This window comes from Phocoena phocoena, chromosome 15 (assembly GCF_963924675.1).
Source record: "Phocoena phocoena chromosome 15, mPhoPho1.1, whole genome shotgun sequence".
In the NCBI taxonomy this organism is placed as follows: Eukaryota; Metazoa; Chordata; class Mammalia; order Artiodactyla; family Phocoenidae; genus Phocoena; species Phocoena phocoena.
The window spans coordinates 75,243,059-75,261,425 of NC_089233.1; the positions used below are offsets into that span (position 1 = coordinate 75,243,059).

An 18,367-nucleotide genomic window follows, 5' to 3' on the forward strand; every position below is an offset into this window, starting at 1 on the left:
AGAGGCAATCGCTCTTATTAACCCCATTTGACAGATGAAGAAATTGAGGCACAGACAGGCTTGGCACTTGCCCAAGTTTACAGCATGAGAATGGAATCCTTTTACAGCCGGACCTTCCCTCCAAGTTACAAAAAGGGAAACTGAGGCTCCAAGAGGGGAGGAGAGTTACCCAGCGTTACGGCCAGGGCTCCTGTCCTGTCCTTGTTTATCCTTTGTTGCCTCTGCTGGTGCCTTGAGCTGCCGGCCTGGCCCTTTGCCTGCTCACCCACCCCAGCCTTGCCACCCCACCCCAGATGCTAGAAACCCTGCCGCCGTCAGCACTGCCATCTGCCTGAGCATGGAGGTCAACGTAGCGGGTGCTCAGGGCACATTTCTGCGGAGCTGGAACAGGAGCCAGCAGATATGAGCCCTCCCGCACCTGGCTCCTGGCCTGTCCCTGCTCTCTCCTGCCCCAGCCCACCGACCCCCGCCCTCCTTTTGACGGCCACAGCCTAGGGCATCCTGGAGCCCAGGCAGGACAGACCAAAAAACCATGAGCAAAGAGGTGAGGAGAGCAAACCCTGGAGCTGGATCCCCCGGGTTCAAACCCCTGTTTGGCCAACCGTGACCGTGGGGAATTCCTTAACCTCTCTGACTTTCATTTACTCACTTGTACTTTTTATCCCCAGATTTGCCCTTGACTTTCCAAGGCCTCTGCCACCTCTCAGTGGTATTCCCCACTCAGACTCCACAGTACAAGCTATAATCAATACAGAGGATTATTATTACAATTTCTATTATTATTGACTACCAAGGCGTCATGAAGGCCCCCCACCACACACAATCTTATAGGAGTACCTCGTTTCTGTGTATCCTGAGGCAAGTTACATAATCTGAGCCTCAGTTTCCTCATCAGTACGATGGGGACAACTGTTTTCTGAAGATTAAATGAGATAATACACACAGAAGATCAGAAGTGATACAGTACATAGCTTGTCAATCAAATGACTAATACCCTCCTTATCCTCTGAGCTAAAAGAACTCTCGTTCATCTGAGTAGTTGGTAGGGAGCCCTTCCCCCAGCCTCAAGGGATGAATTCTGAGGAATTCTAAGGCACTCTCAGCAATCCTTATTGTTTTCCCCAGGGAGTGGTTTAGGGGTACATGAGGGACCCACCTGGCCATGAGACCTAAGGGGAAGACCACTGGGCAAGGGAGGGGACTGGGGGAAGTTTCCTCTCCTAATAAACATAGTGAGAAAGCTCCTTCCAAATGCCCCTGCTGCCTGCCTTTGGCCATAGGTCTACATAGATGTGATACCTGGAGCTGTGGCAGCTGTCTTATGACAATGAGGCAGCTGGCAAGATGGCAGAACAAAAAGACGGAAAGAGCATGGGTATAAATGGCATTGTTGAGCTCTAGGACCATGAACTCTGGACGCCTAGTTATATGAGCAAAAAATGTCTTTACTGTATAATTTAGATTTCCTATTATGTGAAAGAAAAATGTCTTGACTGTGTAAGTCAGGTTTCCTACTATGGGCAGCCAAAAGTATCTCTAGCTGATCTAAGGGGTTTCAATCAACATTTTGTTTCAAGGGGCAGAATGACCTAGAGTTAGAAATGAACATGTGTTCAAAGCAAAACAACCCTGCTGAACTACAAAATTACATGTTTTCTTCTTGACTTGCCTGCTAAAGTGCAGGTGGGGATGACGCTTGAAATCAAGACCTGCTGTAAGCAGTCTTCAAGGCCACATCCTCATCACCAACCTCTCCCCCACAGAGAGACCCACACGCACACCGTCCCCCCCCTTTCCCTGACCCGGAGCCAGATGCCAGCTGTCGTTCGGTCAATTGCATGGAAGCCATCCTATGTCAACTCCAATTAGCTTCCCTGTGTCCCCAGACCAGGCCAAGCCTTGCGAGGCCCGCTGAAGTGGACAGAGGGTCAGCTGCAACCTTCACTCCACCGTCTGCCCCCTGCCTCCACTGTGACTGTATGCTGGGGGATGGCGGCAGGGGGCGGGGAGGGGGGTCCTCTGGACCAACTGACAATGACTCAGGCTACTCCACGGGGCCTTCGGCCAGGATCACAGCTAATCTGACAGCACGGGCCACAAGCAGGCCCCTGCAGTGCCCAACACCGATCATAAAGAGAAACCAACAGAGGCCACTGCTCTGGCCGGTTCTCCTCCTTGCCGGGGTGCTCCAGGGCGCATTCTTGAGCCTCCCAGCTCAGCCAAGGGCCTTGCAGTCATTCAAGACTCCTGTGTCTCTCACCACTGCCGCCCACTCCGTCCATTCAACAGCAGACTCTGTTAGGTCTCCCTTCAAAGAATCCCAAACCTGACCACTCTTGTCCCCTCCCCCGCGGCCACCCGGTTCTCAGCCACCACGCTCCCCACCTGCAGTTCTGAAGCCGCCTCCTCACTGGTCTCCCGATTGCCAACCTCGTCCCCCAACAGCCCGAGCATCTTATCCCACCGAAGTCAGATGCTGTCCCATCTGTGCTCAGAGCCCTGCAGTGGCCCAAATCCTCCCAAGAGCTCACAAGGCCCCTCTCCCCACCCCCAGACCCTCCAAGCTCATCCCACTCAGAGCCTCCGAGCTGCTGTCCGCTCAGAGAAAGCTCCGGCCCCAGATGGCCCCCTGGCTCGTTCCCCACCTCCCTCCGGTCTCTAGTCAAAGGTCCTGCTCAAAACACCACCTTCTCTGCCGCCTGTGAACAGTCACACCCCCACCCACCCACGTGAAAGGTCGACTCCCGCCAGTAGCTCCCACCGAGCTGGCACCTAGCACCAGCTAACGAAGTATTTTACTACTTTTCCTTGTTTATTAAACGCCTCTCCTACCCCTCACCAGAATTTAACATCCACGAGGGCGGGAGCGTTGTCTGTCTTGTCCACTGCTGTCCGCCCAGAACCTACAACAGTGCCTTATACACAGCAGGTGTTAGGAGGAAAAAAGGGATGAGCCCATGAGCCCTCTTGTCGGATTTTTCTACACTCTCTTCTGCCCCCTCATTGTAAACACCACCCAGGAACTGACAACGAACAGAGTATCTGCGGTAGAGATGCCTCCTGAGCAGCAGGTGTGCAAAGCCTGCCCCTCCCCCGCCCACCTCCTCCACTCCACTAGGGAGTACAGTGGGCACCCCAAAGGCAGCGCCTTTCCACGGCCAAGGAGAATGCTCAACTTCTCCCTCCCAACACCGTGAACGAAGGGAAAACCCACCGCGCCAAAACCCCAGGACCCATCCGTGACCCCTTCCCAGCCCCAGAGCGGTGATCCTCTGGTTCCATCTCCAGGTATTTCCCAGGTTCACTGGCTTCTCATCAGCTCGGTAACCCACCCCACTCCCAGCGCAGGCCTGGGATTCGCCACTTAAGGCAAAGTCCACATCGCGCTTTGAAACCAACAGTCAGCCGTGGAGCTCAGGAAACATGAGGCCACAAAGGTCCAAGGTGGGGAGAAGCAGCGTTTCAGAGAGCCCTACACCCCGGCATGTCTGGGGTCTGAACGAGGAACCTAAACCACAAGATAAATCACCCCCCACCCCCGTCACAGCCCACTCAGAAGATGGGACCCCAAACAGATTGCCCCTCGGCTCTCCCCAGCCGTCTGTTCCTGCACCCCCAAGTCCCTCTGTAATCTCTTCAGCCTTCCTTCCACACTGCGTGGAATTTTGAGGCACCCTGAATCCTTTGGGAAGGAAATGAGGAATTATTATAATAACAGTTCCATTTACTAAGCAGTTACTCTGTACCAGGCACTGTTCTAATAAGCACTTTAGGTGATTAACTCACTGAATCCTCAAAATAATCTAAAGGGGAAGGTATCGTTTTGAGCTTCATTTTACTGGTGTGGGAACTGAGGCACAGAGAGGTTAAGCGGCTTGTCCAAGATCACTCAGCTGAGAAGTGGCAGTGCTGAGATTGGAACCCAGGTCTGCCTGGCTATAAATAAAGCGCATGCTCTGAGCTGGCTTCAGGGGATCCTAAGGAGGGGGCAGTGTGCAGTGTGGTGCAATGGTTAGCACCTGTGTGCTTCCCAGCTGTGCAAATCTGAATTCAAATCCAAGGTCATTTTAAGACCTCCCGCGTCTTAGGGCCCCACATCATACATTAAATACGTTTTGGGGACTTGAAAATTTTTTCTCAAGAATTTTTCTAAACTTGATTTTGAAGTTATCTGACGCCAAGAAGCATTTACTTTACATAGATTGACTATGATTTCTAGGCAGTCATCAGGAATTTGTTCAACATGAGAAAATCCAGGCAACAAATTGTTTTTGAATGGAATGAAGTTTCTACGAATGCTAAACTTAATTAATAAGGCTGCCATAAAGCTGCACTCCATGAAAGTTTAAACATTCAGATTTCACAGTTGTCTTCTTGTCTTTGGAGACATTACGCTCTTCTTATAGACTATGAATGAACATTCTTGCAGGCTCCCTGAAAAGTTTGCAGAAATGAGGCCTAAGTACGTACGATGCACCCATCCGATTCCCAGCTTTACTGCTGCCAGGCTGTGTGCCCTTGAACCAGGCACTTGGCCTCTCTGGGCCCCAGTTCCCTGTCTGGAAATGGGTTGGAGGACTCAATGAGATACTGCACCAAGTCCAGACAGGGCCTGGCCCAGAGTAAGTGCCCTGCAAGCAGAAGCCATAAGGTATAAGAGGCAGGTAGGTAAGAGTGTCCATGGCACCTCGACGGAACAATAACCTTTGGGAAGGTGCAGTGAAGTCAGCACAGAGATTTTTCCAAGACTCTGCCCGGCCCCCACTCACTGGGAACCTAGGATAAGGGAATAACTTGGCAAGCCCTATATGGAGGCTCCGGTTTGATGGCAGGATGAGACCAACTTGTCCCAGTTTGCCCGGGACCGTCCCACTTTTAAAAAGGAAAGCCTCAAGGTGGCAGCCACCCAAGTGTCCCTTAACTGATAGATAAATAAAATGTGCTCTATCCTCAAAAGAGAATATTATTCAGCCTTTAAAAGGAAGGAAATTCTGATACGGACTACAACGTGGATGAACCCTGAAGACATTATACTGAGTGAAACAAGCCAGACACAGAAGTACAAACACTGCATGATTCCACCTACACAGGGCACCTACAGCCGGCCAACTCAGAGAGAGAAAGTGGAAGGACGGCTGCCAGGGGCCAGGGGGAGGGAGGAATGGGAAGTTACTATTTAATGGGGACAGAGTTTCAGTTCTGCAAGATGGAAAGAGCTCTGGAAGTGCATGGGGGTGATGGCTGCGTAATAATGGAAATGGACTTCGGGCTACTGGACTGTACACTTAAAAATGGTTAAGATGATCAATGTTATATTATGTGTATTTTACCGCAATTAAAAAAATAATTTAAAAACAATTTTTTTTAAACCTCAAAGGCCAACATCCTGGTTAGCCCCTCAGGCCTGGGCAGAGGGGGACGACGGGTCACATTTGCTCGGAGGAACTCTCACCTGGGCCAGCAGCCAGTCCACCAGCTTGCTCCCGGGCAGCACCGACTTGTACGTCTTCAGGTGGTAATCGCGGTCCCTGTGGAGGGGAAGCAGGCCATGAGCAGATCAGGGAGGAGGGAGGGGAAATAGTCCCAATGTCCCTACTCAAAGAGCTCGGGGTCTGAGGATTTCCAGGCTCTCCAGCCACGGGTCAGAGGCAGGGGGGCCGGGGAGAGCAGCAGGCAGGGAGTCCAGCCCTGACTCCACACCTCACTCTCAGTGTCACTGAGGGCAGGTCTGTCCCAACCCAGGGCCCCATCCTCACCAACAGCATCAAGTGGCAGGAGTAGGTGACTCTAAGGCTCTGGAAGCTTCCCCCAGCCTGGGGCTCTCAAGCAGGGATGGCTATGCCCCCCAAGGAACACTTGGCTGTGTCTAGTGACATTTTTGGCTGCCATGACCTGGCTGGGGGGTGGAGTGCGGAGGTACTACCAGCAACCAGCAGAGAGACACCAGGATGCTGTTAAACATTCAAAACTGCCCAGAACAGCCCCCAAACAATTACCCAGACCAAAACGTCAAAAACGCTGAGCCTACAGAACCCTGATTTACTCTGAGTAATGAGAAAAACTTCCAATTCTTTCCTTTTGTTTTGCTGTTAACATTCGTGTGTCTAAGGGTAACAAAATAATACCGACATGGAAATGCTTCTCCCTGGGCTGGTGTGGGCGGTCAGGACAGAGCAGAAGGCAGGGGGCTGTCATGGTCCTGGTTCTTTGCTTTGACCTGTTGTAGCATCTAATTCCTGCCAAGTCTTCGTACAAAGGGTTGTGCGGACCTTGCCGCCAAACTGCAACAATTTCTCAGCCTTTGAAGCTGACGAGAATGAGTTTCTGCGGCCGGCCCCTGTCGGGGCTGAGAAAGGCCGGTTGGGGAGCTCTTCTCACGCTTTCAGGAACTGAGGAGCCCAGCAGGTCACGTGCGCGGTAACTGGGGACCCGCTGCCAGCCCAGCCACTTCCTCCTCTAGGGGCCGATAGAGAGGCCTCTCGGGCAAGGGCCAAGGCTGGACCGGGGCGGCCCGCCTGCCTCCTGGGCCTGCACAAAGGCAGCAGGGGAGGAGCCAGCGGGGCAGGTCTGGAGGTGAAAGGGGCTCCCTGGGCCTGGCCTCCAGCGAATGCTGGGAAAAGACCCTTCTTCTCCGCTCCTGAGAGGTGACAAGAGCTGTCAAGACAGAGGGAAGAGGCCTCTGCAGCTGGTAAGGACCAGGTCACCCTCCCTGTGCCTTCGTCCACAGCCACAAGCTTCACGGTAAAGACAACCACCAATCACTGGCACTGACAGAGCCTTCACTGTGTGCCAGGCGCCAGTCAAATTTAATCTTCATGATCAGCCAAGGGGTGTGAGTTATTCTTATGCCCATTTCACAGATGCAGAAACAGAGGCAAAAGAAGTTAATTACCTTTCAACAATCACTCAACAAACATTTACTGAGGGCTCCTTTGCCCTGGACTGCGTTCTCCAGTACATGGCGGTTTTTCAACCAATTAATGTTAAATCAGAGTTAAGATTACACTCTTCAGTCTCAAGAGTGTGAAACCCACGTGTGACTAGTGGCTACTGCATTGGACAGCACAGGCACAGAGCATCTCTATCAGTGCGGGAAGTTCTACTGGCCAGCACCGCTCTAGGTGTTGTCAAGGGTCTGGGGACAGAGCAGTGAGCAAATTCCCTGCCCTTGGTGAGTGTACAATTCCCTGAGGTACAGATAGTATACAGACTAAGAAATAAATATATAGTATGTCAGCTACTGACAAGCTTCAAGAAGAAAACCAAAGTGAAGGAAGGAGGGTAGCGTGTTCCAGACGGTGATGTTTTAGACACATGGTCAGGGAGAGCCCCTCTGACTTGGAGACATTTGAAGTAAGTAAGGAAGCAGATATGCAGATATGTAGGGGAAGAACACCCCAGGCAGAGGAAACAGCAAGTGCAAAGGCCCTGAGGTGTATCCTATTATTATCCCCATTCCACAGAGGGAAAAGTTGAGGCCCCAGCAGGTTAAATAACTGCCCAAGAGCACACAGCTGCTGACTAGCAGGCTGAGATCCAGAACTAACACCCTTCACCACCACACTGCAGTGTTTCCCACAAATTTACTCACTTGACCCTCATGACAAACCTACAGGGTAGGTACAGTTATTAGCCCCATTTGATGGAGAAGGAGACTGAGGCTCAGACAGGTTAAGTTATTGGCCCAAGGCCACACAGCTGAGAAGAGACAGAGGTGAAACTGAAGCTTGGAGAGAGTAACTTACTTGATCACAGGGGTGTAGAGGCTGTGAAGACGGCAGTAAAGCCTCACACCCTGAAAGAGAAAAAACGGGAGTCTGTGATCAGGCCACATCCTTCAGGGGCCTCCAAATCCAGGCTGCTGGGAGAGAGGGTGGGGGGAGAGGGGAGACTGGTGAGGGCAGTGGAGAACAGGCCACTGGGGCAGAGGCCTGCTCTGCGGTGACTGTGGGGTCAAGGTCATGGGGTCAGGGTGGAGGGGTTCCCACCTTGGACATGATGTCCTCCAGTTCACTCCGGGCCTTGTAGGTACCGTCGTCGTAGCGGAAGCGGTACATCACCTGCTCGTTCTTGAACTGGTGCTTGTCAGAGACTGGAGGGACCCCAGGGCTGGTGAGGCTGGGCACCCCCTCAGCCCCTCCTGACCCACGCCCACCATCCTCACCCTCCACTCGGCCAGGCTCCATGCCAAGCACAATTTCTCCAAAGCCCCTGCCCACATTCCAGGTCCTCCGGCTACGTGCAGGGCCCACTGAGACCCACAGCTGGGGGCTGGGGCATTTGCCGGTCTCATGAGAGGCCCAGAAATGCCCGCTCCAGTCTGCCCTGAGGCCCACCTGCCCAGCATCTCCCTAGAGCTAGATCACGAAGCAGGCTGGGGTGTGAGACCCCACCGTCAAGATTTATGAACCCATCTCTACACAGTGGCCCCGAGTCACCCCTAGCCCTTCCCTGTCTCACTCTCCACTTTGGATCCATTAGCTGATCCTGTAGGCTCTTCCTTCAAACCATGAGGGAACAGCTGGCCACACAGAAGTGTAGAAATGGCCTCTGAGTTAGTGGAAGCACAGCACTGTTGAGCTCTGACCTGGTCCTACCGTTCGGCCCCCCAGACCTAGCCTGCACTCACCATGGTGGATGATACCGTTCTCCAGCAAGGCCTGGCCCAGGTTCACGCCTTCTTCCGTCTTGCTGATTTCGCCAATTTCCAGGAGCCAGGCAACAAACTCACTGCCAGGAACATAACATGCGGTTGAGAGGATCTCCCCAGTCCTGAGGCCACAGGGGCCAGCACTGAACTGGCCTGGCCCCCCCGACTCCCAGGGGTGACAGCCAGAACTGCCCATAGGAAAGCAGAGCTTAGGACAACACAGGCCTGGGGGTCGTGCTGAGGCCAGATGCTTTTCCCCAAGACCAATGGCAGAGAGGCGGGTGTGAGCAGACCCAGGCCCCGCCTCAGGCTCACTGGATGGATGGATGGATGGATGGATGGATGGGAGGATGCATGAGAGAGACAAAGAGAGGGGATGGACACATGAGTGGATACATGAATGAAAAGTGAGCAGATGACTGGATGATCTGACAGACAGATAAATGACTAGGTGGCTGGGAAAATTAGTGGGTAGGTGGGTGGGGAGGGGAACAGATGGGTGGGTGATAAGTGGAGAGATTACTGGGTAGATGAGTGGGGAGATGGATGATGGCTGGCTGGCTGGATGAACAGACAGAAGGAATGAAGAAACCAATAAGCGGGAAGAAATAAGGACCCAGAAAGATGATTGTGGAGAGTCAGAAGAGCTAAGGGTGATCAAGTCATCTCATTCTCCCACTTAAAACCCTCCGGCGGGCTTCCTGGTTACTCTCAGAAAAACATCCAAACTCTGCCCACATGATGGCAAGGCCCTGACATGATGAACTGCCCCTTCCTCATCTTCTATACCTTTCACTTATTCTGCTCTAGTCTCACCCACCATCTTCCCCTGCTTAAAAAAACTGCCAGACTCCTGCCTGCCTCAGTGCCTTTGCACTTGCTGTTCCCACTGCCTAGAAACACCCTTCCCCAGCTCTTCACAAAGCCTTTCTCTTTCATCTTTAGGTCTCAGCTCAAATATCACCTCCTCGGAGAAGTCTTCCCTGACCACCTCATCAAGACACCCCACACCCACACAAACCATCCCCATCTTTCCGTTTTACTTCCTTTTTACCACTTATCACTGGATTTGTATTATACTATTTACAGATTTATTTATGTGTTTATCAACCATCTCCCTGAACCAGAATGTCACCTCCATGCTGATGGGGAGCTTTGTCCGATTCACAGCTCTACACCCCCCGCACCTGGAAGATGGTCCAAAGCACAGGAAGGCTCAATAATCTTTTGAACAAATAAAGGAATGAACCATCAAACAAGAAGGAATGTTCTGGGGTAAGCAGGAAGGTCTCAGTAAGAAAGAAGTGCTCAAAAGCCCAGAGGAAATGAGGCAAATCCAACGTGACTACCCAGAGGGGCAGAGGCTCAGCCAGAGCCCACGTCCTGGTTCTCGGAGTAGAGTTTGGGCTCCGTGCAGAGCTCAACGCACTGGAAGTCAGCGGGCCAGGGGAGAGCTGGGGATGTGGTCATTCTGTTCTCAATGAAAGCGGGTGGCAGCTGGCCAGAGTGGGGAGCTTATCAAAACCAGCTGTCCTGCCTCCAATTACAGGGCCAGAGGGGGGCAGGGCTATTTTTAGCTTTGCAGTGTTTGGCTGAGCAAAGACCTGCCCCGTGTGTAGGTAGCAGTGTGTGCCGAGGCATTCAGGGAACCCCAGTGAGAGCCGGGGGTGGGGGGCGTAGAAGAAATGGATCTATTCTGTGGAGCGGGAGCCCCGAGTGGGGAAGAGAGGTGCTGTCCTCCCCCAGGTCTATTCTTGAAGTCCCAAAAGTCAGAGGCAGAAAGAAAGCTGCCGGCAGCTGGGGGAGGTGAACAGATGTTGAGTGCCCACTCTCGGAAGCTGGAGACTCGGCCTCTGGCTGCCCACCAGCTGTCCCATCGGGGGCCACCTCTGGCACGGACCGGCAGCCCTGTGGGGGGGTCCCAACAGGGACCACAGCAGGTCCAAACAGGGTGACAGGAAGTTGCCCACAGCAGCTGCAAGGGCAGAAAAATGCAGCCCAGAGGACAGCAGCTGTGACCCAGGTTTCTGCCCTGAGCTGAGTCTTGAGCCTTTTTGAGGATCAATTTACTGGGCAAATTTGGGCAAACTGCTGTCCCTCTCTGGGCCTCAGCCGGGTCCATCTGGCAAGGGGTTCATTCAGGGGTCTTCTGGATTTAGTCGGTAACTTTCAAATCATGTTGAGAGTCCTAAGCTGGGATCCAGCCTACAAAACCAGACAAAATTCACCTCTGCTGCAGGGACCTTAAACGCTCATAAATGAGTAAAACGGGCCAGGTGGAAACTCTGCTGAACCAGCCAGCGTTTCTGAAGACGGCAGCCACTCAACTGCGGCCAACTGTGGCCGCATGGGAAGACTAAAGCATCTTACGACTTTTCAAGAGAAGCTGGAAACCCAGCATTTCCTGTGAAATCTCCCAACTGTTAAATGTTGATATTGAATCCAAAATTTTCTGAAAGCACCGTGTGGCCCAGGGAAAACACATCTGCGAACCACACTGTGTCAGTGGGGCGCCATGTGCTACCGCTGGGTGCAAGGAAATGTGTTACAGGCAGGAGGGTCAGCATATACGAAGGCCCTGAGTAAGAAGGTTAGGGAACCAGCAATCTGCCAGTTGGTGGGGGTGGGGGCAAAGAGGAGCGAGATCCAGTCTTCCAGAAAGACCTAACCGGGAGCAGGGTGACGTACACTGCGGACACAGGGAGCAGGTCAGCCTGCTTTGGCGGGGAGTCTGAGATTCAGGGAATGGGGGACTAGTTGAGAGTTAGCATGTGTCAGCTAACGGCAGCATCCCTCTTCCTTCCTGCCCCCCAGTATCGTGCACCCAGTAAACATGAATTTTAAGTGTCAAGTCCAAGGCTAGGCACAGGGGACACACAGGTACACTCTGGCAGTCTTCCCGGGAGAGCCCCCAAGCTGAGATCCAATGTCTACTCATCCCCAATACAAGAATCCCATTTCTCTTGCCCGTCTCCTCCATGGCCTTGAGCTCCACAAGGGTAGGAACTGGGGGTTTTATGTTCATCCCTGTGACTCCACTGCCTGAGATGCTTCCGGATGGTGTCTGCAGCAATGCCTGACGAATCATTATTGATCAGCTATTACGCGCTAATACCGTGTACCTGTGCCCACAGGTGGATGAGACAGTGTGGCCTCTTGCACCTGGGTGCTCCCATTCTGGCAGACTTCAATTAATGAATGACATCTAACTCTGTCTAGAGTATAACCAAAGGCCCTCTTCTTCCAGGAAGCCTTCACTGACTGCCCTGCCAGACAGACCACCACACCTTGTGCCCTGAGTTCTTAAAGCTCTGACAGTGCCCTCATCCCAGGCCTGTATAATGAGTTCATCCTCGCTCGCCTCACTCTCCCACGTAAACTCTTTCAATGGATTCCCAGAGCACCTGGGATAGAATCTGAACCCCTCACCCCTTACCTGCCTGATTTGGCCCCTGCTACCCCCTGTGGCCTCATCTCGACACCCCCCAGCCACTCCCTCCAGCCACGCTGGCCTCCTCGCTGTTCCTCAATTTACTCAACGCTCATTGCAGCCTTGGGGCTTTCGCACCTGCTATTCCCTCTGCCAGGAATGCTGTTCCCCCAGATCTTCTCATGGTTGGCTCTTGCTTGTCATCCAGATCTTGGTTAAAATGTCACCTCCCCCAAGAGGCCCTTCCTGACCACCCTGGCTGAAACCACACCCCCTTTCCTCACCTCCTCACATCAACCCACTTATTTCCTTAAAGCACTCATCAAGTCACTGAAATTCCCTTCCTTATTTGTATCTATCTAGTTTCTGATTCCCCTACTGGCCTGTTGTCTCCACGAGGGCAGGGGTTTCCTCTGTCCTGTTCACTGCTTGCACACAGTAAGGGCTCAATAAACAATGACTGGGATAGATGAAGGAATCAATTTTGTCTCCCTAGAATCCAAGGATCCTAGAGGGCAAACGCCATGTTCCTCCCATGAAGCCTCCACAAAAATACACAGATTTCATTCCTTGGTTTTTCTTCACATGGCTTCCATGAGCTTTGTCTCTGATGAGGGCAGAAACAGGCCACTCCTTAAGCTCCATCACATTTCCATCACTCTTGCCCACAATGTGCTGAGCATGTCACATGTGTTTTCTCTCTGTATCCTCCGACAATCCGACAAGGCAAACATTTCATTCTCTCTCATTAATTGGTCATTTACTGAGGCTCAGAGAGGTTAAGAAACTTACCCAAAGTCACACAGCTAGAAGGCAGGGGAAGTAGGACTTGAGTCCAAGTCTGATTCAAAGCCTAACCCTTGAAGGTTATAAAGATAAATCAGACACTTTTTGTATCCCTGGAGTCCCCCATCTAGTAGAGACAGGTAACGATCAAGGAAAAACGAAATGTGCTGAATAGACATAAAAATGGATAAACGCAGCAGTGTGGTGAGAGAAAGTACTGGGTTCAAATCCCAGCCCCCAATTTGTGCCCATGTGACCTTGTGCAGGACCTTTTCCCTCTCTGTGCCTCAGTGTCCTCACCCTTAAAATGGGAACAATGGCAGTAAACTGCCTCACAGTGTCACACAAAGATTAAAAGCCACGGCCACATGGCAGCACCTGGAGCAGAGAAAGGCTCCGGGATTGTGTCTCTGTGGCTGCTGGTTCCTTCCACTGGAGGGGGCCTGGGTGCTCCTGGAGGAGGAGCTGGGCCCTGACCAGAAAGGAGGAGGACCATGAGCCCTGCGCTGTGTGCAGAGCAAAGCCACACAAGGAGAGTTTTTATCAGCGCGATCTCCTGCACGAAGTCTGGTCCTTGAGGGCCCAATGATTGCCAAACAAGCTTCAATCCTGGCCCTGTTTCAAATGGGCAGTAAAAGAAATCTCCCCTAATCCTTCCTGAGGAGACAGAACACCCTGCTGAAGCCCTAATCACAGACAGGTTAGCCCATCCAGCTGGACTAAGCTCTCCAAAGGGTTTGGCAAGAGGCGGGGTATGGGGGTGGGGGGAGGTCCTCTGACCCTGGGGGGGCCGGAAGCAAACCCCTCCTCGAGAGAAACCTCCTTTCTGCCCAGGGATTAGGAATTAGCTGATGGAGACCAGCCCGGCTGCCCCCTCCCTGCTTCCCACAGGTCTGGGGCCCACAGCCTCCCCTCCACAGACCCTCCCAGGGAACATGGAGCTGGGGTCAACTAACCCTGAGGGCAAAAGGGCAGCCTGACTCCAAGGCATCCAGGCCAACTCCAGGGGCCCAAACACCCCCAAAATCCCCTGCCTGCTGCCCCAAGCCATGACCAATCAGCTCCCCCTGCCCCCTGCCCCCGGCTTCACACTGGTCTCCAGCTGCCCATCCAACATCTGTTCAATATGCGAACGTCTCCTGGGCATCTCGACCTTAACACGTGCAAACGGGCTCTGCGTCTTCCCTCAGCTGGCTTCCAGATCACTGCACTCGCCAGCATGCCTCCCACCCCTCTGCCCGCTCCCTCTCAGTCTCCTTTGCTGCTTCCTCCTCCTCCCCAGAGCCCAGTCTCTGCCTCATCCCTCTCTCTACCCATCCCCCTGCAGATTTCATTCAGTCTCATGGCTTTGAAAACCATCTAAATGCCCACATCCCCTGCACTTAGGTCTCCAAGCCAGAACTTTTCTCCCCGGGTCAAGATTTCATATCCAACTAACAAGTCGACATCTCTGTCCGGGAGCCTGTCTCAGTGTAGGCATCCAAGTGGAGCCTCTGGGCTGTACTCCCACCCTCTGAAACCTGCCTCTGTCTCCCCTTTCACAGCAATCAGCACTCCAGCCCTACCAGGTGCTCAAGATCCTTAATTCCCTTTTTCTTCACCCCATCAGCCAATGCTGTCACCTTCCACATGATCCAGAATGCAACTACTTGCCCCCATCTCCACGGTGACTACCCTAGTCCATGGCACCTCTCACCTGGTCTATGGCAATATAATAATTACAGCCGCTTACCCCAGGACTCTTCAAAATCTTTTGGGAAGTGCGTGGGGTGTAAATTAATAAATTTAATAAAGTTAATAAATAAAGTTAATAAAGTTAATAAATTCTCAACAAAATCCCAGCCTCACAGGCAAGCTTCTCTCCCCACAAGCTTTGTGCGGTCAGGAGCCCTGGGCATTCTTCTACCCTCTCCAGATCAACGACCACTAGGTCTAACACATGGTAGGGCCTGGAAACAGCCTGATGGTTTTACAAGGAATGCATTTCTCCTGCTTCTCCCAATCCCCAGCCCCCTCCCCCAGGTGAATGAGATTTAAACCTGGGTTTAGGATCCAATCCCATCTCACCTGTGCTCTGATCCTTTGATCCTTGGTTATAAAATAGGGGTGGGGGGTAATAATGTTTTATTATTAGGAAATAATGTAATTCCCAGACAGAGAAATTGGAAGCCCTAAGTACTGAAACCATATGGACCTCCCCTTCCCCTTGTGTATCTCAGGAAGGGAGGCCTCACCAGACACCAACCCAGCCAACATCTTGATCTCAGACTTCTAGCCTCTAGAACTATGAGAAAATAAATTTCTATTGTTTAAGCTGCCAAGACGGTGATACTTTGTTATGACAGTCCAAAAAGGCTAATTCAAAGGTCTACATTTGCTCTTCCAAAACCTTTGAAATCAACTCCCTGCATTAAATACCTTTCTGCTTGACATATCTATAGGGGCTTCTCTTTGCTTGAATGCTAGAGCAGCGTTTTTCAATCCATGGTGGAAAACCCACTCACAGTTTGTGAAATCAATTTCATGGGTTTCACTCAGCACTATTTTTGAAATGAATGAAGAAATGAGTAGAATAGAATAGAATAGAACAGAATAGACAGGTATTTTCAGAGTGTAACAAGCACAGTAAATTTTGTGAAACTTCGGCTTCAGTCATAGATTACATGAACGTGTGTACCAGGTCACAATATAAAACTTACATTTTGCAGTGAGTTGTGGTCAAAACATTTGAAAGCCCTGATAGGGGCACCCCACTATCCTTGATCTCCAAGGACTGTTCCACAAGGATTCGAGGTGCTTTAGTGGCTCTGCCCATGGCGGAAGGGGCAGGGCTGGGAAAAGCCATGTGGGTGCGGATGGTCTGCCCACCTCCAGCCTCCAGCCAAGACCCAGGGACACAGCGGAGGCCAGGATGGGGTCACTCACTTGCCAAGGAAGCACTTGGGGACGGTGCTCAGCTTTCTCCGACGGTCCTTGATCAGGTTCACCTTCTTGTTCATCATCATGTGGTAAAGCTTCTCCCCCTTCTCCGCGATCATGACGTATGCATCCCGTTCCATGCCCAGCTTCAGGCCTGCGGAGGGGACACGGTCAGCACCAGCGCTGGGGAGCAGAGCAGGCAGGCATGTGGTTCCTGAAAGCCTTTCCCCCAGCTGCCCCCAACTACGGCCACAGCCAGTGGCCACCCACAGAGCACTCCCTGCATGTCGGACACTGTCCTAGGCACCTGCCAGTGACCCCACACAAGACCTTGTAGAGGAGGGTGGGTAAGTCCCCCATTTCACAGATTGCAAAGCTGAGGTCCAGAGAGGCTAAGACCCAGGGTAATAAGCAGTCGACCCTTCAACCTGAGAATGGGTTTCCAAATTCTGACGTTATGAGAAAACCTATTGAGACCTTCCTTCCAGGCCAGGGATGGAAATTTCACCGTTTCTCTAGACAATACACACAGAACTATGATCCCAATCACTGCCCCATATCTTCTACCTGGACCCCGTCCAATCCTGACAATAAGAGTAGTGACAAATAATGATAGCAAATGCTTTTATAGTGCCTACTCTATGCCACTTAATCCTCACAGGAAACCTACAAGGCAAGTTCCATTATCCCCATTTTACAGCTGAAGAAACTGAGGTCCATAGAAATTAGGTTCCTGTCCAAGGTTGCCCGTCTAGAAGTAGTGGAACCAGGATTTAGACCCTCAAGCTTGGCTCCAGATCTGTGCTCTTGACCACAGCATGTACCACGCCTGGAAACTCAGCCCTGAGCTCAGGGTTTGGGTGATACCCCGATTCTAACAACCAAGGCCTACTCAGGCCACACTCCACTCACGAGCACATATGTCCAGCACTGACCACAGCCATCCATTCCGACCACAAAGATACTGATCAGCCCCACCCAGGCCAGGCCACACCCCTGACCCCCATCCCCAGTCCTGACCACACACCCAGCCCTGATCCGTGTCAGAAGTCATAAACCTGCCCCAGCAGGGGCTAAGTTCAGTTGTTTACCTGGCCTAATGGCATTTTAATAAATTTTGATGCAACGTTTAAAATCAAGACATGTCACCTAAAAATCCTGATGTCTAACTTCTCAAAAAAAAAAAAAAAATTCAATGGACCTGGCCATGCTGGGCCCATACTCATTCCTGAGAGATGATGGTGACTTGTACTTGGGTGGAAGCAGAGAGAGGACAGAAGTGGATGGACTTGGCATGTAAGTGAAAGGCAGAATTAAAGGGACTGGATCTACTGAGTTTGGATAGTCGGCAGACATCAGGGTGACACCAACAGTTTCAATCTGAGCTCCTGGATGACTGAAGGAGTCACTTACTGAGATGGGGAAGTCCAGGGAATGAGTGGGTTTGGGGCAGAAGACAGGGTGGAAATTAAGAATTCTGACTAGACATGGTAAGTGTGAGATGTCCACGACACATCCAAGTAGGGATTTCAAGAGAACAGAATATAGATATGGAGGAAACCGGGCCTCTGTTTTCTCCTCTGTAAAGCTGGGCGGCAGGTACCATTTTTAGGATTATGAGTCAAATCTGCAAGTATTTATCATCAAATCCCAACCTCATCTAGCGGCATTACAACCCTCTGCGGCACGAGCTTTATCCCCATTTACCAGGCCACATCACTGAGGTCTGGAAAGCGGAAGCAACTCACCCCCAAACACACCATGGCCTCCCTTCCAAGCACGGCGGTCTCTGTACAGCAGTTCAGAGTTTCCCACCCCCAAACTGCACCCAACTATCACCCAGCTCTGCACTTCCTAACGCAAGGGGCCTCAGAAGTGCCTGGGCCCAAGCATTCATGACGAGTTAGGGGCAGCCCCCAGGACCCTCCTCCCAAAGACTTGGTGAATGTCAAACAAAAAGAACCCCAGGTGAAGGGAACAGAACCGTGGAGGGGACAGAGGCACGTAGGGAGCATCTTGACTACTAACCCTCAAGGCTGAAGGAAGCAAAGAATCTCAGGATGATCAACGACACTGGCATGACCTTGGGCAATTCCCTTCCATGGGGCCTCAGTTTCCCCATCTGTCTGGTGGGCTAAACCAGATGAGCTGAGATCTCACCAAGTTCTAACAGTCCCAGAGCTCTCTGCCCCTTCAAAGACCTGTTTTCTGTAGCTCTGACCTTTCTGGAAAGGATCCTACACCCCTCCCCTAGACACAGCTCACTCTACAGAAGGGACGAGGTTGCAGGAAGCCGTATACGCCCCAGGGATCTGGGGAAGCCCCCAGCCACTCACTCTCGCGTTGCTCCCGCTCACGGATGATGGCATCCAGCCACTTCTGCTTCTCCTCCGCTGTCTTGGCCATGCAGACAAACCACTTGTTCTTGGCCGTGTTGTGGATCTTCCAGCCGTTGGTGACGGTGTAGCCATTGCTGTGATAATCCGCTGGCAAGGGAAGGAGGCAAAGCGGGGTCAGCAAGAGCTCAGCCATACAACCCAACATTCATCATTATATGCTTACGAGTGAGGTCACAGGACCAG

General features: G+C 52.0%; 1 protein-coding gene across 1 annotated transcript in view; it reads right to left on the bottom strand.

Moving 5' to 3' along the window:
* The window catches only part of PREX1 (phosphatidylinositol-3,4,5-trisphosphate dependent Rac exchange factor 1), a 195,515-nt gene that overhangs the window by 41,404 nt on the left and 135,744 nt on the right, over window positions 1–18,367 (bottom strand). Inside the window, exons 9-14 of the mRNA XM_065893635.1 lie at window positions 18,122–18,271; window positions 15,792–15,939; window positions 8,630–8,730; window positions 7,989–8,092; window positions 7,746–7,795; window positions 5,453–5,528 (exon numbers count right to left, since the gene is read on the bottom strand). Of these exons, the coding sequence (XP_065749707.1) occupies window positions 5,453–5,528; window positions 7,746–7,795; window positions 7,989–8,092; window positions 8,630–8,730; window positions 15,792–15,939; window positions 18,122–18,271 (629 nt within the window). The remainder of the gene's footprint in view (window positions 1–5,452; window positions 5,529–7,745; window positions 7,796–7,988; window positions 8,093–8,629; window positions 8,731–15,791; window positions 15,940–18,121; window positions 18,272–18,367) is intronic.